At 43.4% G+C, this 27,354-nt stretch overlaps 1 protein-coding gene across 1 annotated transcript in view; it reads right to left on the reverse strand.

Moving 5' to 3' along the window:
- col8a2 (collagen, type VIII, alpha 2) overlaps nt 1-27,354 on the reverse strand; it is a 54,145-nt gene that overhangs the window by 13,896 nt on the left and 12,895 nt on the right. The window contains exon 2 of the mRNA XM_088931758.1: nt 2,195-2,375. Coding sequence (XP_088787884.1) covers nt 2,195-2,351 — 157 coding nt within the window. The 5' untranslated portion in view covers nt 2,352-2,375. The remainder of the gene's footprint in view (nt 1-2,194; nt 2,376-27,354) is intronic.

Consider the following 27,354-nt stretch of genomic DNA (forward strand, 5'->3'; position numbering starts at 1 on the left):
ATTCTCCATATGAACCCCAGATCCTACTGCATGTGCTATATCTGTGCTACAGTTCAGAACAATCGCAGCGCGGCCTATCAGTCAACAAGATTCCTGTAGTGCGTGGGCAGTGAGAACGTCATCGGTCTGATAGACTTCACTTTCCAGGTCCCTTGAGAGTGTTCCCGGGCTTTCACCACAGTGTCTTTGGTGTGTGTTTGCTTTGGGAGAAGAATTGTTTGTGTGTTTTATAGCAATCTGGGCCCTTTCCTTGCTGTTCTAAATGACTGATATTACTAAGCACACATTGCTCTGGGGAGCAATCGAGTTTTTCGGGAAGACGCCTTTCTGGTGAAGACAAATCCGCCAATCCAGGGCAAATAAGGTGACGTGACTGAGTGAGGAGTCGGAGAAAGCAGTAATTGTTATCTCGACCATCAGAGTGACAGGCTTGCAAAAAAATGGTATTTCTGTCCTTTGGGGGAAATAAAGGAAGAAAAGAGAAAAACATTGCTAATGATGACCAGATGCCGAGCTTGAGCCTGTGTGGAATCTTCTGCTTGGATGCCAACCATAGTTAAACCTTGAAGGGTTTATTAATGGGCAATCATGCAAGGGATGGAAACAGGTTTTGGGGAGTCATGTGCATGACAGAAATGAATAGCTAATTGGTTGAAAAATGAGCTTAAGCTGCAAGAAAAAAGTCATTTTCTGCCATGTAATGCTCAGATTTTTCTGTCTTGTTATTAAAATGCCCATTTTGTCACTAACAGAAGTAAACTATCCTCTCACCCCTTTCCATTCTATATATATTTCTCATACATTGCTTTGACATTTTTTTCTTTTCATGTTTTTCTCTCCCCCTTTGGCCACAAAACAAACATGTTCGAAGAGCCTGGATGCTGTTCCTGCTCGCTCCCGCAGGGAGGAATGTGCGCGTGAGCGGTGTTCGTCTGCGCTGTGTTTCTCATCACTCTGTCGACTCTCCCTGCGCACCTCTCCCAGTGCCAGCGCCGCACCAGGGACACGGCGCGCTGATATACTGCCCCCCGGGGAGCCGCCACAAACCCCCATCTCTCTTTCCACCTGCTCATGCACTGAGCTCCTCATAAATCACCCCTGTGTTGAGCACAGCAGCCTGTCCCCCACAGAACTGCCTGCGCCGCACACATCGTTAACCCTGCTGCATGGCTGAAGACTCCCACTGCTCTGGCACATAGCACAGGAAGTACAGCACAGCACAGAAACGCCGGACTCTGCAGTGGACAAATGCTCTAAGGCTATTCATCCATTCACACTCCAGTGCTCCAGAGAGCCTTTCGCTATGAGCTATATGGTAATAAGGCAAAAATGAACAAGGTACTGAAGCTGTGATGAATTATGGCACATATACCGATGCTGAATCTAATGTAGTCTAACTTCAATGTGACCCAAAGATGAACTTCAGTTTCAGCTCCTCTGACTACAGGTGCAGCAGCAGAGAAGTTGTATACTGAATTCTATCCACACTAACATTTAAATTCTCCTGTTCTTCTCCGTAGAGCAGGCTTGCTTTAATAAGGGTGAAGCAGCTGCCTTTGACTTTAAAGGAGCAAGAGGTGGAATTAGAAGAGTGAAGACAATTGGAATCCCTGATGTTCCTTGTAAGATACCTGTATGTCTCATGAGGAGGAAAAAGTTAATTTCATGCTGAAAAATAAAAAGGAGAAACAATGTTTCAGCAGTTAAACCTTCTTAAATTGAGCCTTCTGCACACCTGAAGAGGCTCTGCAGGCAAAACTTTTGGAGTTCCTCCTCTCTACTTTCATGGCAGGATTAACCTTTACATCTTCCTTTCCAGCCAACGCTGCATACTGATGAAGCTCCCCACTCTTAACACCTTGCATGTCTAATGCTTTAATAGGCAAGATTTCTTGCATTGGTTGTTAGGCCCTAAAAGATACTTCTTATGACTCAAAGGTTAATCTCCCTGCAATTTCTCACTCTCTCCTGTGTGCGGATACAGGGTTCATAGCTGCAAGCCGAGGGTGAAAAACACAGATTCCGAAATCTGTTGGGAGTTTCCAAATCGGGTAGGTACAGCAAAAAATAATTGACAATCCTATTTTTGTTTTGTTTTTTAAAAAGATACCCCTTTAACTAAAACGTTAACTCTCCAGGTCACTGACAGCAGCCTGTTCGGTTTGATTTGAGGAGTTGGAATGAGAGCACTCACCCAGGTATTGACCTTTGCCTTCCCTGAAAGGAGGTCCCACTGGCCCCTTCATCATAGGCTGTACATACTTGACCTGGGGCAGGGGGGCATAGCCCCCTCCTGACACGCCCCCGCACGCCAGCAGCACACAGACGGGCACCAGCAGAGTCTTCATCATTCTTCACAGAACGGAGCACTGGACCTGCAAGACAAGACAGGGCCTTGTTAAAGACTCACCCTCTGTACACCCTCAGACAAACGCTTCATAATTTTCCATGTTTTCTGGAGAATTGTTGTTATAGTTTTCAATGTCTCAATAGTACAACCTTTCCCAATGGTACAACCTTTACCCCTAAAACTCTGCGTGCTGTTTTTGGAGAATCCTTGTGTTTCACCACCGGTTTGTTTCCGAGGTTTGAAAGAAATCTGATTCACCCTGCTTTGCCTCAAGGATCTGGCTCTGTGATTTCACTGTGGTGGGTTGTACTTGGACAGCAAGTGGACAGTGGCTTGTTGCAATCCCAGAGAGGTACCGAGACCAATCAGACTTTCTGTGCAGTGGGCCTTGGGGTCGGAAAAGGTGATACGTTTGCAAACAGTTGATAAGTTTACAAAACAACCCAAAGAAATTTAGAGGAGATTCCAGGAGCTGCCAACACCCCTGGATAGCATTTAAGCATGCAGATGGGGTACATGTTGATACAGAAGGGCTGTTGTGTAACCCAGGGCCCGACTCTCTCCGTGCTTGCTCACAGAAGCGATTGGGTTTCTGCGGTGTCTGATTGGCTGGCTGCCCTGTCTGCTGAGCTCTTGGTTAATTAGCTTCTGCTGCGCCGGAGAAATGAGGGCTGAGTCAATGGGAAGCAGTCGGTCTCCGGGAAGCCTGGCAGCGGACAGCTCGTGCCCACAGGCCTGCCGCTTCAGAGTACCTCGCCAGTACCCGAGGACCGAGGGGGAGGGAGTGTGGGGGTGCTGGGAAAGAGTCCTGTTTCTCCTCGCCGCAGCACTGAGAGCAGCTGCAGACACTTGTTCTCCCCTGCCAGAGAGCTTTCAAGTCGCAGAGACTGATCAGAGCGGACAGCGGTGATGTCAGCACTTGGAGGTAGAATCTACCTGCTGGGACACACGGAGGATTACCGCAGTAACATTCCACTATACAGCACAGCTTTGCCATGCTCTATTTCAAGCATTTACCTTGCTTTGCTGTGATACCTGCTATTGTCTTATGACACATACCTTTGTCTTATGTACATACCGTGCGATGCTTATGCTGTGAAGCCTGTATTTTAGTTTGCCTTTACCTTGGTATACTACAGTATGCTGTTTTTGTGTGTGATCTGGATAAACAGAAGAGGCCATGGGGGTGTGTGATTGAAGCACACGTATGCAAAGGTACAAAGGGAACACCAGGGACAGATTCAGGATCTGCTCTGAAATGGACACCAGACAGTTAGAAGAGAAATTTAATGGCAGACGTATTTTTTATGGACTGAATATGGGAGAAAGGTCTATACACAAAGAGTAGTGGGTGACTGGATTATCTTCATACTGTAGGTACATTGACTATCTGGGATCCTACAGGGAATGGCTGAATGCAGTTCTGGGACCAGTTAGCTGCTTGCTATAAAATAGGGGAAAAAGTCATACCTTTTTGAACTTTTCTTACACATCTATGGCAAGCCTATCACAAAATATAATGGTCAAATCAAATACAACTTGTATCAGATGTATCAAATACAACTTTTGGCTAGAGTGTATACCAGTTAACTTTGTGCTCCATCATCTGATATTCGTATTTACAATACAGCAGCGTGTATGTTGTCTTAACCATTTCTTTAAATTCAGAGGCAAATACTTTTTTAACAAACTTGATTTCAAATTGGCCGTCTTGCAGTCAGCAGTTAGTGTGCTGTCACTTTCACCATGTATCTTTTGGAGTTATGTTTTATGTCAGACAATTACGATGAAGAGAGAAGTGCTGTGCATGAATTTGCAAAGAGCGTGACTTATTCTTAACACGAAAGGATGCTGGCGTAGCTCTGTAATCCTTCTGATTGGCTTTGACGTTAAAAAAAATCATGTTTTTAAAATTATTTCATATACTAATTTCCAATTATTCCCCAAAAGTTTATTTTTCTATTTTAAAGATCGGGACGTATGTCATGGAAAAAAGGAATGAAAGTGAAATTGCTGTAGAAAGAAAAGCCAGGAACCATAGCTGGGTGATTGGAAGACCTTGACAAGTGGCTTTGCTCTGTTTCTCATCGAAAAGGCTTTCTGCCCAGGGGTCAGTGCTCAACGGAGGTCTGTGCATTGATGGCCACAACGAGTTCATTCAGAACACACAGGCAGGCGGGCACGTTTAGCAGTGTTATTCTTGAGCCTGCTGCTTCCACAATGGCATAATTGACCCCTAATTGTGTCTGACAGGGATGAATGAGCTCAAATGAGCTGTTTATAGGGCTCTTTTGCAGACCACAAGGAGTAATAAAACATTTTTTCTCACTTTTTTGCACAAGACCAGATGATTAATGAGTTTCAGTGACCGCTGCGTCTTTAACCCTTTATTTTACAGAAGCAGTTTCTCAACACACCAGATCTCCTCTGCAGCTGCTTCATATACGGTATGGTCAGAAAAAAATAAGCGCTTGTTTTCTTAGCGGTAAAATGATCAGACTCCTAAGGCAACATGCAGTCTAGTCAGGAAGTTAAGGAAGTTAAATCTTACTGCAATTTTTTTTGTGTTATTGGTTTTGATATCTTGCTGAAATGAAACTATTCACTAATGACTCAGACGCTAGAATAGAAAGACAAAAGGGATTGTGGATGTCTGGAACAAGCTGTGTGGTTGAAGCTTATTTCAAGAAACGGCTGGATGAGACCCTTGGATCCATTAGCTACTAGCAGTCACCTTTCTGTAACCTTCCAGAATTGATCAGTTTATCACCCACAGACAGCCTTGTTTAAGTATCGCGCACTTTAAGTGCATTGACAACTGGGTATCTCTAAGTTTGATAACTCAGTTTTTCTCTAGCTCATTAACAGGTTAAGGATAAATATGAAGAAAGCTTTCCTAAAGACCACTTTCTGAACCACTGGGTGGTTGGGGATGGGGAAGTACTTCATGTCTACGGCTAAACACCACACTTTCTTAGTGATCAAAATATGATGTCTAATTATACACGCAAAGAGGGCCAGTTCCAAAGGTCCCCCGTGCACACTGCAACAACGCGCACTTTCAACATCCACAAGAAGCAAATGTTTGCAGACGCAGCTCTGGATTAATTGTTTCCATGTGCTTGAAGGAATGGCTGCTATTGGAAAAAGTTAAAAATGAAGGAAGGGGGAGCCAGGCGAGAGCGTAAACAGGCACCAGGGAGCTGGCTTGCAGAAGTGTGCGGGTTCATCCGGGTGTCAGCACGGGCCAGGCAGAGCGGCTCGGATCTGTCTCGACCAGTAGGGCTCCAGTGAGACCCGCCGGGGATGCGAGTCAAGGAGCTATGCCAAATGGAGGGCATGTACCTTGCTCCGAGTTTGTTTAACCTACTATTCATGATGACAGCCGGGCCTGTTTTCTTTAATATACTCCAGGAGTGCCGGGCAACATTATCCCTGTGCCGTCTGTGCCAAATGTTTGCACAACTGCTCTGGGTACAGGGGTCAGCAAGATCAATTGCATGGCAGTCTTTTGCGTTCTAAATCCTAAACTAATTCGCCTCAGGGGTCCCAGGGTCTGTGCATGTAGCGTCTGTGCACTCTCTCTTCCTCTTCAACCTATCCTGGGGTCTGGGGTCCTGCAACGGAGCTTGAGAAATCCCAGGCAGAGTTATCCTTCCACACTGATTAAACGTGATGGGCGTTTCCGAGATCAAACGGGCTTCTCAATAGAAATGGAAAGGCGACCCATTTGGGAATCGGTGTTTAAATTAGTGCAGAAGCTACTGTAGCCTCAGAGGACAGATCTGCGGGTTTGAAAATCTTTTATTTTTTGCATCACAGTGAATTTGTTCAGGTTCTTCTGAGAAACTGCCATTGTTTTTCTGTGGCGCGAACCAACAAGCTTGCCTTTCATGGGACACTATACAAGTACAAAACCATGGCTTTCCCTTCTTTAATGCACTTTCAAAATGCAAGAACTAACTATTTATAAATAAAATAGACTAAGAGTTTCAAAAATAATTTCAAGAGTTTTGTAGGTTCTTTTGAGTTACCACTATATATTTTTTCTAATGGTATTAGATGTATGGTTCAGATAACCTAGTTTTCAGGTGATGATTTTGTCTTCTGATGTGCTGGAAATTTGGAGTGGTTGGTAAAATTTAATTTTCATAATGAACATGCTTGATGAAGACTATATGCTCCTGTTTAATAACACATCTATTCTAGTGCTAATGGTTTGATGTTACTGACAAACATCTGACATGTCACTTAGTCCTACTATGTCATTACCATATCATTAATCCTACTGCTAATAATTCCACTCATACAGGGACATTTCACTGTGCAAAACTTTCACTGTGTGCGCCTCACACGCTTGTGAGCATGCCGACAAGCTGAGCCGCAGAAGGACTGGAACCCGAGAAAAAAGCCCACCCGAAGATACAGTGGGCAAACGGCACCCAGCAAACCAAAGCAATCAAAACAATTAAAGCCCTCTGGCATGCAGCAGAGAAAGAAGGGAAGAAATCGCTGCACTGGCAGACAGCAGTGACATTTTATTTAAACCAGATTTGCAAAACCTCATGCAGGAATTTTTTGGTTACAGCTACCAAAATCCAAAACAGCCGAGGAGAGCAGAAGAATAAAAACACTGAAAAGAAAACTGAGGGGGAGGGAGCAGTGTCCCCAGACGAAGAGACACTGCCAGACACACAGGGCTCCTTTAGAGGCTCTTATGGACCCCAGTCAGTTTGCAACACTCAGATTGCACCAAGAAAAAATAACTCACTAATAGCACACGCTGTGTGGTGAGGAGTCAGGCAGGCTGACCATGCTTCATTGAGGGTCAACACCCTTGTTGTAGGACAAGGAAGTCAGGACCCCCTGCAAAGTGAGGAAGTGATCAAGAGGGAGCTGCGCAGGTGGAGATGAGCTGGAGGGAAGAGGCAGACAGACAAGTGTGAGCAAGAGAGTGGGGCTCACTGAGATATGTGTATCTTTACAGGAAGTGACATCACAGAAGACCTGAAGGTGGAGCTCCAAAGGAAGGAGAACATGGCTGCTGCCATCCCAGATTTCAGCTAAAAACTCCCATGTAATTGGCTAATTACTGAGGTTCACAATTCTGACAGTAACATTTTCAGCGCTCCAGAAGTGTGAAAAGTGATAGGGTTTAGGACTAACTGGAGGTAAAGGTTTAATATAATTAGCTTTTCATGGGAGATTTATTTAGAAATCCACTTAGAGGTACAAATATGGAAAGATAATCCACAGACTAGAAAGAGCACACTTCACAATATAGCGACATCACATCACGGCTCTTAGAGAGCCCAAATGAAAGGTGACAATTTGACCAGAGCAAATGATCATCCGGTAAAATGTATTTCATTCACTTCCCTAGCCCCCCCACTCTCCCATCATTCTCCTGCAGAGCTCAGCACCCAGCACCAGGAGGAAGTGCATGGCCAGAGGGAGGAAGTCAGCGGCGATCAAACTGGACCAGAGGTTCCAGGACAAAGAATGCAGACCGCATGGCCTCAATATTCCTGACATATTCAGCAGAGCTATACTCCAGTTACACTGCCTCCAGACAAACCACATGTAGACAGAGGCCTAGCTCACCATTGTAGTATTAAATGTAACCCCATGAAACAGAGTTTCCATTACACAGATTTTCTACATTCAAAAACTAAGATTATTCCAGGTAATCTGAAATACCAGATCCCTTCCCCTTATCCATTCATGTCCTTTAACCAAATATTCAGCATATTATATGCAACAAATATCCTCCCAGGGGTTGGAAGTACATGAGGGGTGTTGGGAGGAGAAAAAACTGCAATTGGAGAGTTCATACAATATTGTCATATTCAGTTTATACTTAATCAAATGTTCTTATAAAACATAGATCATTAGGAGGGCATATCCTATTGAAATGAGCACAGACACAAAAATGGAGTAACAGTTAAATTTATATGCAGAGCCACTATGTGCAGATATCAGTCTTCTATATGACCATCCGCTCCAGATGCCTGAGATCAGCTCCATTTTGAGAATCGGTGCTGTGTGCTGAGAGGCTGTGCATCAGACCTCTGCAAGAGGCTCTGTTTTCTGAGGAGAAGGCAGTAACTGAGGAATTTTACCTCCGGCAGGACATGTCCATTGAACTTGATCGGAAGACCTGGGATCGAGTCCCAGGGGGATGCCAGAAGAGGAGTTTCCAACCCCAGTGGGACAGCTGGGGTTCAGGCCTGGGACAGACATTTCCCTGTCCCTGAAAAGCAGTCCCGCCAGATGCCGGATTAGGTGGACATGTGCATCCTGAGTGATGTATTTTGCAGAGCTTCTCGTTATAGCTCAGATACACCCCCCCACACACACTTCCAACAGGCATTACATCTGTGGGGCTATTAACTAGCAATCCACATGTGAAAGACTGACCTGAGGGGACAGCCATGAGTGCACATGGCATTTATTTACTCAGACACTGTTTAACAAGACAAACTCACTCATATATTGGGTAACTGTGACATTGCTGGAGAGAGAAACAATGCAGGTGGGATGAGCAATGAATCCCGTCTAACTGCAGAATACGTCTTCACCACAGGTGACATCTCAGAACGCACAGGCTTAAAATGTGCTGAAATGAGCTGATTAGTTGACTCGGCAGGGAGCAGGCGCCCGGAGGTAAAAGCATAAATGTTCTGAACTGCAACATTCTTCTTGAGCTTTTTGTTGATCTCATCATGCAATAACCAACTGATTGAAATGTGCCTGTATTCTTAGACATAGTAGTCTCTTAATTTGCAAGTTAGAAAATTAAACCAGTTACCCCAAGGACAAATACAATCTGGTATGGAAAAGGAAACTGTTACTTCTGTGTGCCTGAACATTTAGAGCAGAGAGACCACAGCTCAGGTCCCCTGGTTGTGAGATCCCCTGGATCTTCATAAATCAGCACCCTAAAACCCAGGGGAGAAATGGTTTGAACAGGTTCAGTTAAGTCTCAATGTGTTCCACTCACTTCCTCTTCCTCAGGTCCAGCTGTTGATTATTTGATAACACATAAAACACCTGCTGGGCTGTGGCCTTGGTGTCCTGTTTAAGTGATACCCTCATGTGAAGGGAAGCAATCGAGTGAAAAGTGTGACTGAAATGAAATCAAATTTTAGAAGTAAACGTCAATGATGTATATTCACTGTCGACTACAATACAGAGGAAAGGACAGCCACAAACAATTACACCACGCAACAGAATGAGCATGAGATCCATAAGGATATTTCCTCAATCCAGTGCAGAAAGAGCTGACACTGAGCCCAGATTCCCCGCCTGTGACAGGCATTTCCCAAGAGAGCAAAACATTTCCTAGGGACTACGAATTCTTAATGATCACAAATCTTAATGTATCCAGGGACACATTTAGCATCCCAGCTCCTGGGCTACACTCCTGAAGCACAAGGGATGAGCAAGCTGAACAAGCACTTGCTGAAGTCACATCTACTTTGTCAAACTTCACAGGGAAAAGGACTGGTCAGCTGGACCTTTTTCATCATACAGTTCCTGGATCCACATTTTAAATTAACAATGATCCAGCAACTGATTAATCAGGAGCTAATAGTTATATAGTTAATAGCTAATCTGTGCCCTGTAGCAGACAGAATTATAAATATAAAGTATTTGTGCAACATTATCGTAAGTGAAATGATAAAAAAGCTTGTATGTCAACAGTTAATTTAGTAAACAGCTTATCATTTTTAATTCAATGAATTTTCCTGGAAATGTGGCTTATTTTACAAAAATTAAAGTTCAAATCCAAATATTTCATGCTACTTGCATGAGAGTATATCCAGTGCTAAGCCTGTAAACTCAGCCAGCCCTGATGGCCTGAACAGGCTTTGCTGAAAGTTTTTAAGTTTATGATTAGATGAAATATGAATATGCAATGCGCAGGAGCTGGATTTGATGATTTCCCCTTTTTTAACACAGCGATTCAGAGCTTTGCCGTAGTTCACCTTGTGTGTCTCTCCCCCACCAAACTGCTATTGCACAGCAAAAAGCAAATAGAAAAGCAGCAAAGATTCTGACCTGTTTGGACTTTTCCTCGCCTGAGCTCCAGATATCTGTTTTTCCTCTTACCTTCTCAGCGCGTCTCAGCCTGGGCTCTGGCAGTGGTGTGAGCCGGGCTCCCTCTCTCCCCTGCCGCAGAGCGCATTGCTGTGTGAATACTTTTATTGTGCGCTGCCAGCGCCTGACGTCGCCGCACTTCAGCGTGCGCTCCCTAAACATTCACATGTGCCTCTCACAGACAAAGTGCTCATTTTCCTGGGTTCCTAACAACACCCCAGGGAGGGGAAGGAGGAGAAGTCTTGCAGAAGGGTGGGGGGGCTTGGGGGGTGCTGGGAGGAGGCCAGCTAACCGGGCAGGTTGCTCGAACCGCTGTCAGAAGCCTGCGCTGAGGTCCCCGGAGCAGGGCGCAGCTCCTCTCTTTCTTTAAGAGGAAATGTGGCCTGTTAGTCAACAGGGGAAAACCACACACTCAGAGACACTTTAAAAATCCCACAAATCCATGGCACTAAGTCTCCAGAATTAGGTGATTTACTACCAGACCCGTTGCTAAGACGCTGGTATCACCCAGTCTGGATAGGCTTGCTCTGTGAAACACAGTTTTCCTTATTTTGCTGATCTTTAGCCTCTGCCTATGGAACCAGCTTCCCACTTACTTCATTTTTTTAGTGCTAGCACATTTGTTTTATTCCCTAAACACTTCCTCACATTACCAATGCACTGTTTATTCTTGTTGCCCTTGGACGTTCGCTTAGTTCCCTGTCAGGGCTACATTCCACTGGTTACCACCGCGACACAGGGCTGAGCAATACTCTCTGTGCCAACTCACACCACTGACCAGTGGCAGACAATGGGCAGCAGACCACTGGCTGCTCCTACAGGGGCTTAAATGTTATGAGGGCTTCTCAAAGGCGAGGAAACTATAACTCATAATTGAACTTATAACTGGTAAGTTGTTTTCAAACCCAGTGGGCATTGTAAACAATCAGCCAGCTGTCATGCTGGACGCAGTTACAGAACCTGAAGACTAAACAGCCACAGTCCTGAGTACCAATAAGTGTCAAGTCTCCTCTCAGCCTTGCACAGAGAGGACCTGACACCAATATCCAAAATCCTTACAAGCACAGTTAATCCAGTGGATTTCTTTAAAATGGACAGTGAAATGTGCGCCAGAGGACACAAGTGGAGAGTGTGTGTGAGCGTATAAAAAGCCAGAACAGGGCTGAGAGAGTCTGGAACAAGCTGCCCAGCCATACCCTGTATTCCTTCCAGAAACAGCTGAGGTCTTCAGCTTTATCTGCTAACGGTCAAACTTTTCTTGGGTTCTTAAATGAGCAACCCCCACCAGTCAGTCAACCCAGGGTACTGTCACCAAATTAATCTAGTACATGAAAATGTGGAAAGTGTCATTCTTTTCTAAAGATAAAAATAAGTATGTTCTGAAAAACAAGTCTGCATGCTGTAACGGTACTGGCTCTCTGCTGCTCCTGATTTTCAGTATACAATTTCTTATTTTTACAAGCAAAAGAAAAAACAAGAGAGACCACTTAGCCCCCTAGCATGGCTCGTGAACAGCCGGGGCGAATAAATGTGCCTGGATGAGCCCTTGTCTTTCAGGAGCTCCAGTGGATTTATATTTTCATAAGAGCGAGGAAATCTTAAGCTAGAAAAGCTGTCAAATCCCGCCAGCGTGATGAAGTGACGCCCTGTTCTGGGTATAATAAAGTCTATTCTGGGGCTTCACATCAAACGGCAGTCAGGTATGACCTGGGGCACAAGAGGAACTTAGCTGCAACTGCAACACCAGCACAGAAGATCAGGATAACGCCCCTAGCCTGCTGAAGCTCATGGGATAGGCGACCTTTATTGAGGACATGTCCCCAAGGCAGTAAAGAATGTCCAGCCTCCTCTTTTAGTTTTAATCTAATCTTTCTTCATAACGTGAAGCCAGTCCTGCGATACAGAAATAAAATAACACAGAGGCATAAACTGTTTTAACAGAGCAGTGGCTGCAGCAGGAAATGAACTCACACCTCTGGCACTTTTAGAAAAACGTTTAACAGCAACCACAAGCGCATGTCACGAGCAGTTAGTATATAGAAAACTGTGTTCAGCTGAACAACATATAAATGACTATATGATTCTACATTCTTGAAATCTATCTGTTCACTACTGTAGACGCGACTTAGCTTGCAACAGAGAAAATACTGATCTGGTACAAATATTTGCTGTAAAATGTACAGTATGTACAGGAAATAACCAAGCATTTCTGTTACAACTACTGAATACTGAAAGTTATGCACACACTGCTATATAAAATCTGTAGCCATGAAACCTTGAATTTAAATACTGAATAAAAATGATTGATTTGAGTGCTTACAGTAAATTACCAACGATGTCTAGACACTATTTTGTACTTGAAGTTTTCTTGCAGAGCGCTCAGGTTTTGCAGTGAATGTGTTCTGAACTCTTGAGTCTGTCCTTTTCCAGCAGGATTTCTGCTGGAAAGGTCCTGGCATCTCTCTCCCTTTGAAGTCCCAGAAAGTGGACAGTGTGTCCTTTGAGAGCTCCTTTCATCTCCTGCAGAGCAATGGCCTGGGCATCGAAATGTGGGCCAAACATCCCCACCCCCCCTTCACCTCATTTTCCCTTTCTGGGTAGCCTCCTCCAGCCTCTTCTGGGCTATTTCCAGGCACAGTGTGTCAATGAACGAATCCCAGGGCACAGAGCTCGACCAGTGGTGCCAGTGAGTCAGCTGGCTCTCAGGGCAGTCACCTACGACACAATAATTCATATCTTATGGGCTGTTAGATGGGGGAGCGTGTGTGCTGAATTTTAAAGTCTGTAGGCTCTTTTCTCTGTCTTCTATTATTCCGTGTCCTATTAACTGATTGCTCAAAGTGAAATGAGCTTTGTACAAAAGAACGAATCTTTTTAAAAAAGAGCTGAATGAAGTCACACACGTTTTATCCTTGCTGGCGTGTCACAGCTCCATACAGCTCAGCACGTCAGACAGTGCAGGAACAAGTGATCCTCATTTGCAGAGACAGTGAAGGAAATAGAAGCTGAAATTGATTTGCCGGTGTTGGTTTAACCTCTCACTCTTGGTCACGGATCTTCAGGATAATTATTTCTTTTTCCCTCCTTTCTATTGAGGAAAGTGTATTGGAAGCAGGAAACAAATGTAAGCAGAAACGCTAAATTCCTTCTGAGATTCCAATCGGAGCCATAATGTACAAACAGCAGAACAAACTTTAATCTTGTAACCTTTAACTGTAAGCGTTTCTTCTCTGTAAAGGGTGCTATATGTGCTGACTTATAAACCCTATCTTTTCGTGCTCCCATTTGAATTTCAGTCATCTCCAAAGTGCTAGACTCTAAATGAAATTTCACAGCTCCCTTCTTCCTCAGAAGCACTTTGCTGCAGTGATATGATTTTAAAGGGTGTGCAGACCTAAAGCTTGCTGGCCCCAGGAGCAGAGTCTCAAAGTTTGACTCAGACACTGTAAGGGATTGTTGCTCCCCAGTTTGTGTTTTTGTTAAAAAAGGGAAAACTCTATCTTTGCCATAACCCTACAAAAAATGCAATAAAACCCTGTGTAAACAGCAGCCACAGCCACTCTGAGTGCTGTTCACTGGGTGAACTCTGGACTCCTGCTAGTACAGGGAATTTCTGAAACTTGTATTCCATGCAGCTTTGAATTTAGAACAATTTGAAGTGATTTATCTGCAGTATAGTCATGTTAACGGTCTGGTTTTTGTAGTTTGGATGGTTGTGTAATAAAACATTTTTTGCCTGCATGAGTCCTTGTGAGCTGTTAACTCGGTCTGGGTGACAATGTGCCAAATGTTGAGCTGATTAAGTGGCATGTTCTGGGCACATACCATCTCAGATATTTCTCCAGGCAAACATGAGACAGCAACAGCTAAAACAAACTGTTCCACCACTGCACACATTTGCTTAAGACAAATGATAATAAGTATCTCAATTGACATATATTGCTGTCTAGCTTCAAAGCAGTATACAGAATAAGCAATGAATGAAGGCCAGGAAAAGCAACAAAAAATAAATTCAATTAAATTCTGGATCAAGTGCAAACTGGCAAGACATTTGAGCACTGGAGAAGATACTTGTCTGCCATCCTGAAGTTAGCTCTAGTGGGAGAGGAGAGCGGGGCGGGGGGTGTAACAGGGCTCTGTCTAGACAGCCAGGAACGTTTTCTTATGGAGATCTGTGGGCAGCTGAAATGGGATCATGACCCATGACTTGTCTGCTGGACTCTGCAGCATGTTGGTGCCAGATGAATGTTTCTAAATTGCCTTTCTTTGGCAAAGCTATGGGAAATCTTGTTATTCTTGTATAGGCTCTGTGTGCTATGAAAAAAACACTGGACTATGGCTCCAGATGGATTGGCTCTCCTGCTATTTGCAGACATAGACCTCCCACTGTTAGGAGGAACCTCATCTGGAATCTGTTTTTTTTTGTTGCCTTTTTTGTACGCTTCAAGCCTCTTGAAGCTGTTTGAGCTTTGTCCCATACTTTCTAGTTAGCACTTGCATTTGTCCAGTTTTCTCCCCTCCCTGTTCTCTGATTGGTCAACACATTTTGGCTTCCCAGAATTCTTTGCAGATATCAAAAGAATGTCTTTGGCATCACTGTCAAAGGCAAAATTTATCTTGATGGGCTTGGAACTTGTCCATTTCATTTTCTGCAAGCATGAAATACTAAAAGGAGCCTCTAAGAAAATTTAATAAGCTTTTCTGAATTATAGACAAACTTTTTTACTATTGTGCACTACACACACATAATTATAACACACCAGCTAAGTGTTTCTTACATACACAGATGGATAGTTATCTAAAACACCTCTGCCTGGAACATTGCTAGTTTATGAGCTTTTGTATACCGAAATAATATCACAAGTGGATTAGATGGAATATTGCAGTTGTTTCGTAAATAGTGCATATTATAGTACAGCATTGTCTGGGTGTTTTACTCCCAGGCTAGCTATTGCTCCTAGGTCCGACCCTATCTGAAGTCATAGACACGGGTCTCCCATGAGGCACCTCTAAGCAGAAGAAGTAAGGGGTAAACAGAGAAAGCACTTCAGAGCCAGGGAGGAGCAGCAGCACAGAATAAATCTCAGCTCGACGGGGTAAGTGTGCCTGTCAGGGGGGATTAACTCTGTACTTCCTCTTCAAGAGTTACGGCTTGGCCTTCGCATTTCTTTGTCACCTTCTTCAGTTCCACACAGAAGGACAATTAAAGCCAGAAATTCTTTCTGCTCCATTCAGAACATTCACTTTGTTCCTTTTGGATTCATTACTATTATTAATAAGTCATAACTGAGCTCACCGGAGCAGATCCAAATGAGAGCTTTTGTGGTTAAAAATCATTCAACCCAAATGTGCCTTATTTCACAGATTTTGAAAACTTTTCATTTAAATTTGGATGTGCATCAAGGATGAGAGAACTTGAAGTTTAATCTGGTTGTATACTGAATTGGAGTGGAATCTCTAGTTATTACAAAGACAGAGATAATAGTGAGCAAAGAAGACCAAAGTATTCTTAAACCTATGTGGTTTGAAAATGACTTTGGTTATTCAATGTCTGGTCATCAATTTATATTTTTGCATGAACTATTAAGTAAAACAAATCAACAAACAAATACATTCACGGCCAATGGGCTAGTAAATTCTTTGGTCTCTCCCCACACAGCTAGCAGTATAAAGAAATCCCAGGCGGGTTGTTTTCGATGAAGACAGCTGCCACACAGAGCTAATTTGACACAGTGAAACAGAATTCCACCTGCTTGACTGCATGACTGCTCCACTGCCAAGACCCTCACTCTAAGACCATTGAACCACCACGATAATAATGTGTGTCGGACCATTTCCTTTTTGATGTTTTGCTGTAAGGGGTCAACAAAACCGAATATCCTTTTCTTTCTTTTTTTTAAAGAAATGGACTGGCTACGAGCATGAGTTCATCTGAAATAGTGCATTACTGAGCAATTGATTTCACTGAACAAAGGAGCTGGAAGTGTTTTGGCGCATTTAGCTCAGAAGTCAGAATCTCACCACCTGCTTGCACACGCTGCACAGAGAGCCTGTAAGTGTGTGCAGAACTCCTATGTTCCCAATATTTCTTTCTTGGAATAGATGCATAGTTCATTCACGTACAATTCAAAATGAAATAATACGGAAGCACTTAAGTAGTTCCTTGCTGCCTGAAGCAGTAAATCTGTGTGACTGCCTAGATAAGGCTGATAAACTTATACAGCAAGTAGACTTGAATTGGCAGCTACTCCCTTCAGCAATGGAGTTTTAACCTCTGTCTCTTTCTCTATTAAAAGAGCATAAAAACGTAGAACCCCCCTCTCCTATCGGGCCTTGTTTAAGCCCCTCTCCTACACCAAAGCCACCTAGACTCTGCTCCCCCCCCCACGTAGCCATTAAAACTCAGAAGCAGTGATATCCATCATTCTTATCTCTGCAGCAAGCTGTCTGCTCTGCACACAACAACTTCCACCCAGTCTGAATAAGTGCATTTACAGCCCCCGTGGGTTCAGACTCCTTGGCCACAAGCCTGAGTAAACTGTAAATTAAGCATTGAGCGCTGGGAAGTTCGCTCTTCCCTTGATGAGCGATTGCGGTAATTGTCAGATGAAGCAGCTATTCTGACAGACTTGGCAGTCCATCTGAGAGAGAAAAGAGGGACAGCTCAATGAAAAATAAAATACACTCCGTGCAAATAATAACAACCTACCCAGGAAAAAAGAAGCTGGATATGTTGGAACGAACACGATGAAGTACGTTCTAAAAAGAAAAAAAAACAGCTATGTACAGGCAAAGAGGGGGGGAAACTGCCTTATTGACTCTAATTCCAGCCATACCACTCCTTGAGAACTGACGCTATTCCCAAGAACAGAACAACGTACAGAATTGTGCAAAATCAAAACATTAAACACAAGTCGTAAATGTCACTGCAGACAAATTCTTTTTTGACATTTCCCCAGTCCTTACTACAAATAGTTTGAGTCAACCTTGAGCTTTAAGATCTTTAATTCCACAAGATTGTTTCTCTAGGGTGGATAAATGGTTTTGGCAGTAGGGCTTTTAGGAAATAAAAACATACTTCTGAAGGACAAGGGTATCTTGAAAGGAGCAGATCTTTTTAACCACCACACCCTGGGCTGTTTTAATTTGTTGGGTGGGCGTCCTAAAACAAATACTTGTGAATCATGAGCTAATGGCAAAAGTGATACATTAGGTCAGTCTACAATCTGTAACCATGCACAGCACACCCACAGTGTTGTATGGGGCACTTAACACACCTACCTTTCATAGTTCACAAGCAGCCCCTGTTTAACCAGAGTTCAGAAGCAAAGAAAAAACACCTTACGTGACATTTCCACAACGTGTTCCCTTTAGAGTTTAAGGGTGTTGCCCCAAGATGCTGGACACATTGAAATCAATATCCAGTTACAGGGAAGAACATTCAAACATGCAGAGCTCAAAGCAAGGGGGTTTTTACTGCATACTTTATCACACATTCAGCTTCATTCATGGGGGCATCAACATGCTCTGTGCTGAGCAGCAGCCACGGATGCTAGTAAAATGATTCCGCTGTTTACTTCCTGTGTTTAAATTCTGATCGCCTTTCTTGAGAAAGAAATCAAATATGAAGCAGCCTAAATTCCCTCCGCTTAGGACATTGTTGCATTTGACTGTTCATTTTTTAAAAGAACAACGTAATTAGAATCAAGCCATCGAAACGGATTCAGCCAAGAGATGGACTGCTTTACAAAACATGGCTCGTGCTCAAATACAGATCTTCACCTGGGTGTGTGTGGGGAGTTTAATTTGATGAGAACGGAAGATGTTGCTTGACAGATTAATTTAAGGAAATTCAAGACGAACAATAGCAGAGCTAACTTGAAAATGATTGCCTGGTACTTGAATACCTCTGAAGTTCTTACAGACTGAAATCCCTTTCTTTCGTCCTTTTTTTGATCCTTTCTTTGATTTAGAACTCCTGCAAATTCCAGACTGACTCTTTGAAAGGTTTCCACGGTATTGCTGTCCAGGTGCATAACTGCTGGTCGGTCTGCTGCCCTCCTCAAAAAAGCTGGTATTTTATGAGAAGTTTCCTGTTTAGAAGAGATTTTTTTTTGGGGGGAGGGGTGAAACACTCATGTTCAGAGATTAATTACATCTGAAAAATACAGCTGGGAATAAAGCCATTAGGATTTTAATCGCCCTTTTCTTTGTAATCATAACATGACAATGATGAATTAATTAATACTACTCCCAAACAGACAAATCCAATCTGAACATTTCCTCTGAAAAAGCAAATGGTCTGCAAGCATTTAAATGTTTTTTTTTGACAATTTTAATAGGCTTTGTCTTTGTGCCAAAATGCATACAGTGCTCACATTCTTTGATTTTAGATCTGAATGGTAAATACACATGGTTCCTTCAAAAGCAGGGAAGTGAGACAGAGAAACCCAAACTCTTCCAGAATAAAGCTCTTTCGCTGTATACTTGGTCTCTCCAGGCTTTCAGACATTTCGGCAGTTAGGGCTTGAAATGAGAAGAATCTCAAGGTTCGTGAAAGATAAATGGATATAAGATTTGTTTTTGCTTGTAAGACTATTTTATGTCTGTGGTTTTAAATCCCAAACTTAAGAAGAAGAGAAGATGTTAATAAGAGTTGATGAGATGAGATGGCACCTGTGAGTCAAAAGTACCAGGTTATCACCTTTTGCTCATTCGCTCTGGGATGACCTATGGTGACCCCGGGAATTATAGACCACTTCCAGGTCAAGAGCGGGTGATAAATTGAAGACGAGCGCTGATGTTATTTTTATTATTGTGTTGGCTTTTTCTTCTTGAAATCTTACCTCTCAGTTCACTAGTTCTGCTTTTGTTTTTGATTTTTTTAAAAATATTTTCTTGCTCAGAATAACAATCACCCTCCATGCCAACATTCCAGCAACGCTAAACACTGAGACGCGTTGTTGGGAACCCAGCCTGGCGCATAAAAAAACAAAACACAAATCAAGCAATGAAAACCAGTGACGGTTTGAGCCCTAGAGGGTCCAACCTGACCAGCCTGAAAGCCTCTTGAATCAAGCCGGCTTTCCCTCTTCAGATATCGGCTTCTGATACGCGCTCATAGAAAACAATGGCTTCCACTCATACAGTATTTAACACAGCAATTCCTCCACAAGGGGGACAGATCGTGTACTTTATCCATGGAGGGTATAGTAATTTCTGACACTAGCCATGTTAAAAAAATGTTCCCTTGGAGAATGCATAGTGTGATCTGAAATGTAACATGTTTTTCCCATGCCTAAGTCACAGACTTTATTTATCCTGCTTGATGGAGACCACATGTTAACTAACTCTGTTTTCCTTGGTAAGCTGGCTCATTCTTTGCCAGATGCACAATGAGCTTAATCTTTTTATTTTTTATACTCTATAAGTGGCCTGACTTCTCATTTTATAGATGTTTCCCGATGTTGTTGATTGTACACAGAAGTCTCCGTGGCCCTCTAATAAACAACGTTAGCAAGCATTTATAGCAAAACACCTAATTAAAAAGCAATCTGGCACACTTAAAGAAAACTGCATTTGTGAGCCACGTCTGTTCCATTAAGACCTCTTGAGAGATTTACTATGGGGGCATAGTTTAAGACAGACAGATAGTGAGTCTTGCTAAGAAGCGAAATGTGCTGTACATTGCCATGCATTTGAAATACAGAACTGGGCAATAAAACAAAAGTGACCACAGACACTTTCCCTCTGCCAAACCAAACCTAAAACCAAAATGAAGACATCAGCTGGCTATTAAAATAAAGTCAGCTTCTCACCACCAGGGAACCAGAAACCATAATAAGCAAGTCTGGTAAATTAATTTCTCTTTCAATGATTATAAAATGTTAATGTCGCTGTGTAATGACCTCAATTGAATGTCTGCTGTATTCCACTCATCCATTTGTATTGATTTCCAAAGGCAGTTCCTCACCCTCGCCTGTTACACATCTTTTTTCATAAAGGAGACCTTTGAATTTAAAACAACATGTTCATATCCTTTGAGCAATACTGGGGCCGATGTAAAGGGGCGCGGCACTGTTCTTTTTCTTTGCTTTGAATAGTTATAAAACTGGCCCAGACCGAGACGGTCCCAGTGCCTTCCAGCTGCCCATGTTCTCTGAAAAAAAAAGGGCTTCAGCAACCTCGCAGCTGGCTCACCTTGAGAGAGAAACAGCTAAAGTGATGCAGATCAGCGCGCGAGTGAGACAACTGGTGAATTCTGCTAGAGCAATTACCTTGTTCCCAAAATCTGCCAACTGAAGGAAATGTGTGCCCAGTGCCAAAGTACACGTGTAGCTATTGGTATGAGCCGTTGTGCTGAAAAGGGGTTTTATAAGAGACTCGAACTTCAAAAGCCTGTCTCGTCAAAGCTGAGTATTAGTTCTGCAGGTGTTTCTGAGAGCTTGGTTTAAATCCTGCACTACTCTGGAGGGTTTTTTCACCTCTGCACTTAATATCCCCTTTCTTCGCAATCGCACAGCTGAGAGAACATTTAGGAGTCGCATAGAGGATTGGAGCACTTGGCATGACAGGTAAATCCTGGGCTCTGAGAAGGCAAACAGCACAGGCTCATATGGTGCGAAACAACACTTCGTGTTCCACCCATTAAGGCAGAGAGCTTGTTACCTGCTTCTTCCCGTTTCTGTCGCTGACCCAACGAGTTGCGATTTGTCAGCCTGAGTGAGTTCCTCAGTTCACCTGACTTTGATTGAGACATAAAACGGAGATCCCATTGTAAGTAGCATCACAGCAGCAGTTATTGATTCCGCAGTTTAACCCCCTAATCTCTAGAATTTGCTTTGAATAAAAGAAGATTCTACATGCCTAATTGTCTGCAGTGAGCTGGGACTGTGAAATACAAAAATGGGCTCACGAAAAGCTGGGATTGTATCCAAAAGCAACATTAAATAGGTGAGATGGTGTTCCAGAAGTTAGCTTCTCCATTCTTGCAATACGGTAATTGCTACCCAGACAGAGAGAAATGGACAATGCCACACATCTTACCCCTGTCTGCTCTGAGAAGACATATAACGAGACAGCCTCGACTGCACGGGCCTCACCATGGCTAACCAAGCTTCTACCATGAAACCACTGTACTTTCACCATTGTTTGTAGATCACCAGATCTTTACAGATCACCGTCTCTCTCATTCAATCAATTTAATCAGTTATTGATTTTATTCATTGATTCATTTTCTGGCATGGCTGTTCTTAGCACATGGAGTGCATGATGGGAATCAGAGGTCAGTCGAATCTCATGCCACAATAGTAAAAGCTATGGAGTTTTACACACACTGTAAGTTTCAAGACTGACTATAGTTTTTGACTTCAGTCAGAAATTGCCTCTTGTTATTGACATGCAGTTAACCTGGATCTTAGCTGTTATCACATTTATGTCACTTTAGGAACACTTTAGAAATGTATTTTTTTCATTCATTTATGAATGCCATTAACAACTTTTATTTTAAAGTATTACCATTAAAATCCCAAGTACTATTGGTTGATTTGTAAACTGAATTACAAAAAGATCTGTCACCCTAATGGAACCAGAACAACAATCCCGTTCTTCCTGAACTCTGAGTATGCACAGAAAAGGCTCCAATATGACAGTCAGTACTGCCCAATGACAGGGCACCCATTCCCAAAGTATTCAATGCAACTGTAACACATGGATATATGTCAGAGAGTGGAAAGCATGGGTGTGGGAGCACCAGGTGTTGAGGACTCTATTGATGTGGAGTTGCATAGACTGGCCAGTGTCTCAGTAAGGCTGGTACTGTACACTTTGTTTGCTTGTTCTTCAGCTCCCCCTGGATCAGGGGTCCTTGTACAGACGTTAATGACAGTACAACACAGTTCAGAGATGACGTGGGGTTGCGAGACAGGCCTGACGGGGTCTCAGACTGAGAGGGGGGTACTGGAACAGGGTGCAAATACACAGAGCATCTGTTCACAGCCATTTCCTCAGTGAGCCCTGAGTCATTAGCTCTCCCCACGCCCTAGATATCACAGGGACACCCCCCCCCCAGTCACGAGTCACGAGCCCTTGTTCAGAGGGAATGTTCAATGGAAGGTGGAACTGATGCATTCTTTTGGGACATTTGATCTGGAATGTGTACCCCCTTGGAGAGAGTTTTGTGTCATGGGCTCTAGATGCAGGGCAGACAGGGTGTTGTTGAGGGTGAGAATAAAAAGGGGGATTGGCAATGCTCACTGTCTGGTTTGCAGGTGTGCTGGTGGTTTTGGGAGGTAAAGGGAAGAAGGGTCCTAGCCTCATTTATAATTGCTAGGTGGCTTTATCAGCACAAAGTAAAAGTAGTTCCTGAATTTAGGGGTCAACTAAACCTTGACATATATTCATGCACAATTTGTATCACACACAATACATGCAGCACAACCCAAACCACCTCAGACAAGTGATCCCTTAAGGTAAAAGAGCAGGATGTAGGCAAATATTTTAAATTGCCCCACAGACACCAGTCGAAAGCCGACACGTTGCACTATTTTAGAAAGTGCTTGTCCTTCTTGCCCCTTTGTTTAGTGCTCTCAGGGAGAATCTGCACAGGATTAAACCTTCTTGTTGAGCTCCCCCCGCACAGATGGAGAGAACGCTGTGCTAAAGAGAAACAAGAGGTGAAAGCTTCAGAAAAAAATGAGGTGGATGGGCCACATGGCTTCTCATGTTCTTGAGAATATGCTTCGCTTTTTGCCTGCTTTTATCCTGTCTCCCAGGAGCTCTTTATTTCTTTTTCTGCCTCCCATTGCTCTTTCCCACTTCCCTCTGTCTCCTTTTCCCTAATAGAGTGTCTGTGGTTTTTATTGGAATGACTTACGACTGGCCTTTACTGTCTGAGAGTGTGTGTGAAGGTCTGGAAAGCATGTCCGCGCACTCTCCTTTCCATTCCCTTTGCCAATATTTGGTCAGTCTCTTTTTCTCCTTGTCTTTTTCCCTTCTTCTGCCATTCTTGCAGTAAACACTGTGTTAAATTTAACACCCTGCTCAAACTTCAGGTGCTGGGGGCTAATAATAAGTCCTCATGTTTTAATAGTGCTTTTTATCACAGTGGTTCCCAAAGTGCTCTAAATACAGGAACACTTCATTCAGCACTGCTGTGCAGCCATTCCACACCATTGACAAATTGCTTCTCCCACATTGGTTTGGATTTCTATTCCAGAGAGAAGAGTGCCACCTCTTGCTCTACCAACTCCAGTTCAAGGGACAAGATGGTCTGTGCAGGTGTCCCGTCCCAGTACTGACCTAGCCCAGCCTTAGCTTCTGAGATCTGATGATGTCTGTATAGGAGGTGGTAGTGCAGCTTCTGCTTAGAGCACAGTACATAGGACACACAGAGACATAGTACTGTTTTGTACATCAGGTCCTGGGCTGTGTGGATGTTGGCAGGGATGCACAGACTGAATGGAGAGGTTCCTGACCTCTGCAAAATTGCCATAAGTAAATAATAAAATAGTGGGCTACAGAAGACACAGTATTGGAGAAGAATGTGAAATATACACCCTTCACTTAGTTATTTTCTTGACATGCTTACACTTAATGTTTACTGCGGAGGATTTCGCCCTGCCAAACCTTTAACTGCGATATGTGGAGTTTATTTGGCTAATAATTCCCTCTACATTTTTTTCCGGCTTTGTCTCAGGACCAGCAGGCTGACCAGTGTAAAACCTGGGACGCTCAGCGTATTGTTTTTTGGGTTTGAGAAATGTATCGTCACTCCTAGTTTATTCCATACTGTCAGAAATCCTTGGGTGAAGACTTTTCTCCTGGTCTTGGTTTTAAATGTACTTCTGTGATGTTTTTGCTTGTGCCCCCTGGCTCATGTTTCACTGCTCAGAAGCCATATGGACACTTTGGGGAGCAAACTGCTGACAGATTCCTTCCAGTATATTGTTTAATCCCGAAGAAATGTCCTGTAAGACTATTTTTACAAAGACAACAAGATAAGATGTGTTGAGAAATTCTACATGATACTTGCAGTAAGGCAGACGGATTCTTATACTGCTTGTGTCCTGCTGGAAGTTTTATGGGAACCATGCAGGTTATTTTGTGTGTGTTGGAAGTCACCTCTGGAGTGTGGCAGCTGTCTCCCTTTCATGATTTCTGTGTCTCAGTGATATTTTAACATTTGTATAATTTGTTGTGACTTAATTTCCCATGACCCTTTTAAGGACATGCTTTTTGGACACTCGGCAGCTCTATGACACGTTCCTTGGACTGCGCTTAGATTAATTGCACAGTTGTTTTTTACTCGAATGCTTGAATGTGGCCCAGTGCACTTTTTGTTTTCAAAAGATTATATAAGAGCCCCCAGTCACACTGAGTCAGAAACCATTGAACGGCAAAAGAGAAGCCAGACACCACAGATCTAAAACTGTGGCTTCTGACACAATTACTGATCACAGAAGGGAGCCTCCAACAAACGTCTGGCTGCCTCTCAGTTATGGGAAGTAAATCGTTCTAATCTCAAGATCAATCAATTATTTCATTAGATCTTTTTGAAAAAAACATGAACTTCCTGTTTGAAAAAAATTGGTTCTGTTCGAGTGCAAAGTAAATGCAAACAGTTGAGAAGTCTGGGCGTAACAAATGATATAATGATGGGAGACAGTTTGGGCTCATTTTTAAGAGCTGATATGTTCTGACTGCGCTGAGTAAACCCATTGAGAAGCCAGGAGGCAGAGAGGATGCCAGAGACAGGTTAACAAAGAGACTTGCCGGGCAGATCGATCCATTTCATCCCAAAACCCAACAGACATCTTTCACTCCTCATTTACTAATCAGGATAGCTCATCTTTGGTAGTAGAAGATGTAGTAGTGGAATAACAGATTATAGTAGTCACTTGCAAGCGTAGACCAAAACGAGATGCCACCCACGCGATGTATACTCCCTATGCCACAAAATGGTAGTCCAGCAGGCTCCCGGATATTAGCTATGGCATCCAACAACAAGTCTGCCAGGCAATCAGAAAAGACCCTTTTGTGTCAATGGAAGTCACTTCGACAACTTGATAATTGGTTCTACACGCCCGTTGTAACCCTGAGATTTCATGGGTGACATTGTGTGACAGGGCTCAGTGTGCCGAGTGAGTCACAGAAGTGTTGTCACCCCCCCCGACATCTGGGTCTGGGGAGCGGCACCGCAGCTGAGATTTAGCTGGGATGACAGGGGCATGGAGGGCCACACTTGTTACAGTTGGACAGCCCGGTCAGAGGCATGGCCATCGTGAGTCCCCTGTGTGTGGGCAGGGCAGAACAGGTATCCCCAGTCTTGGTGTGACTACAGGTTTTCTGCCCACTTTGTAACCGGCTTACTTGGACTAATTGAACAGCTTCTCCCAGCCTAGTTCTTCAAGTGCTGCTGCTTTAAAGTCCCCTAGAGGACCAGGACTGGACCCTCTGCACAGACACACTGACCCCCAGGAACAGGACTTGACCCCCTGCACAGACACACCAGACCCCCAGGACCAGGACTGGACCCCCTGCACAGACACACTGAACCCCAGGACCAGGACTGAACCCCCTGCACAGGTAACCTTCCAGGATCAGGAGTCAGGACTCCTGGGGTACAGTGTGTGTGCAAGAGGGGAGCATACAGGCCTCCTGCACCTTGTACAGCACTGGTACCACATGGCCTGGAGTGAAGGGAAGGGAAAACTGGGAGTGTTGCTTTCAACCTTGGAGCGTGAATCCTTTACAGCAAGAACAAGACAAATCTTTGAGATTTCATTCGAAGAGCTTGACCCATGAAAGAAAGATGAAAGAGTGAGCTTTGGATATGGGTTGAGGAGTAAAGGGGAAGGGAGAAAGAGCGACCCTTTGATGATCCACATACTGCAGTTGCTTTGTTAGGTCAGTGCTCACCTGTTGAAATACTAATGAAATGTATGGCAAACAGGCCTGCAAGCCTCGTATTCACTACATATTCCTACAAATATAATGGAGCTACCACTGCAGCATCTGGAATCCATGAGTACTTTATTCATATATTCAGCGTCAGTCTCTTAACCATAATACGAAGTGGTGATAAAGAAAAACAAGCTAGTCCAGACTGGGTAGTCCTTTTTAATTTTCTTCCAAAAGCACAATCTCTATAGGGATGGAGAAGCAGTTGTTAATACAATCTGCTCCTAAAAAGGTTTACTGAGGCTTTGCTTCCTTTAAAGACCTTTGTACTCTGATTTCAGCACCAAAAAAGAAAACAAAATCCCAGCCAAACAAACTTTTCAAGTGCAGAAGAGCTCCCTTCATGATCTGGCGAGGAATACAATTGTACTTTTGTGAGCTTCGGAGCGATGTAGCCTCATGTTACTGCTAACTTTGAGCAGCGTATATTTGTCATCAATTTAAACAATATTAAAATAATAAATCACTGAGATCAAGTTTTTGACTAGGATCGAAAATGGAGTGAGGCAGATAATGAAATAAAATAATAAAATTAATGTTTATTTTACTTTTCTCAAAACCATACAGGTGCTCCTGGTCTGATTGAAGTTCTCTGTGTGCCTTTTCAGGCTATTTCAAGATATAAAACATTTTATGTCAACCAAGCTGAGGTCCTCACAAGATCTAGAAACAGAAGGTGCGCTCATGGGGAATGAGATGAAAGCTAATGATGTCACCTCCCTGGCCTTCAGCAATTTCAATGAATATTCAAACACATTTCAGAACTTGAGCGAATGTGTTTTCATTCTCATTCATTGAAAACTAGAAAAACGCAGGAACGCTAAATTTCAAAACATCCATCCATTTTCTAACCACTTCTTCCAATTCAGGGCCGGTGGGGAGCTGAAACCTATCCTAGCAAGCAACAGGCACAAGGCGGGGTACAGCCTAGACAGGAAGCC

The sequence above is a fragment of the Atractosteus spatula genome, chromosome 14 (genome assembly GCF_055471065.1).
Source record: "Atractosteus spatula isolate fAtrSpa1 chromosome 14, fAtrSpa1.hap1, whole genome shotgun sequence".
In the NCBI taxonomy this organism is placed as follows: domain Eukaryota; kingdom Metazoa; phylum Chordata; class Actinopteri; order Semionotiformes; family Lepisosteidae; genus Atractosteus; species Atractosteus spatula.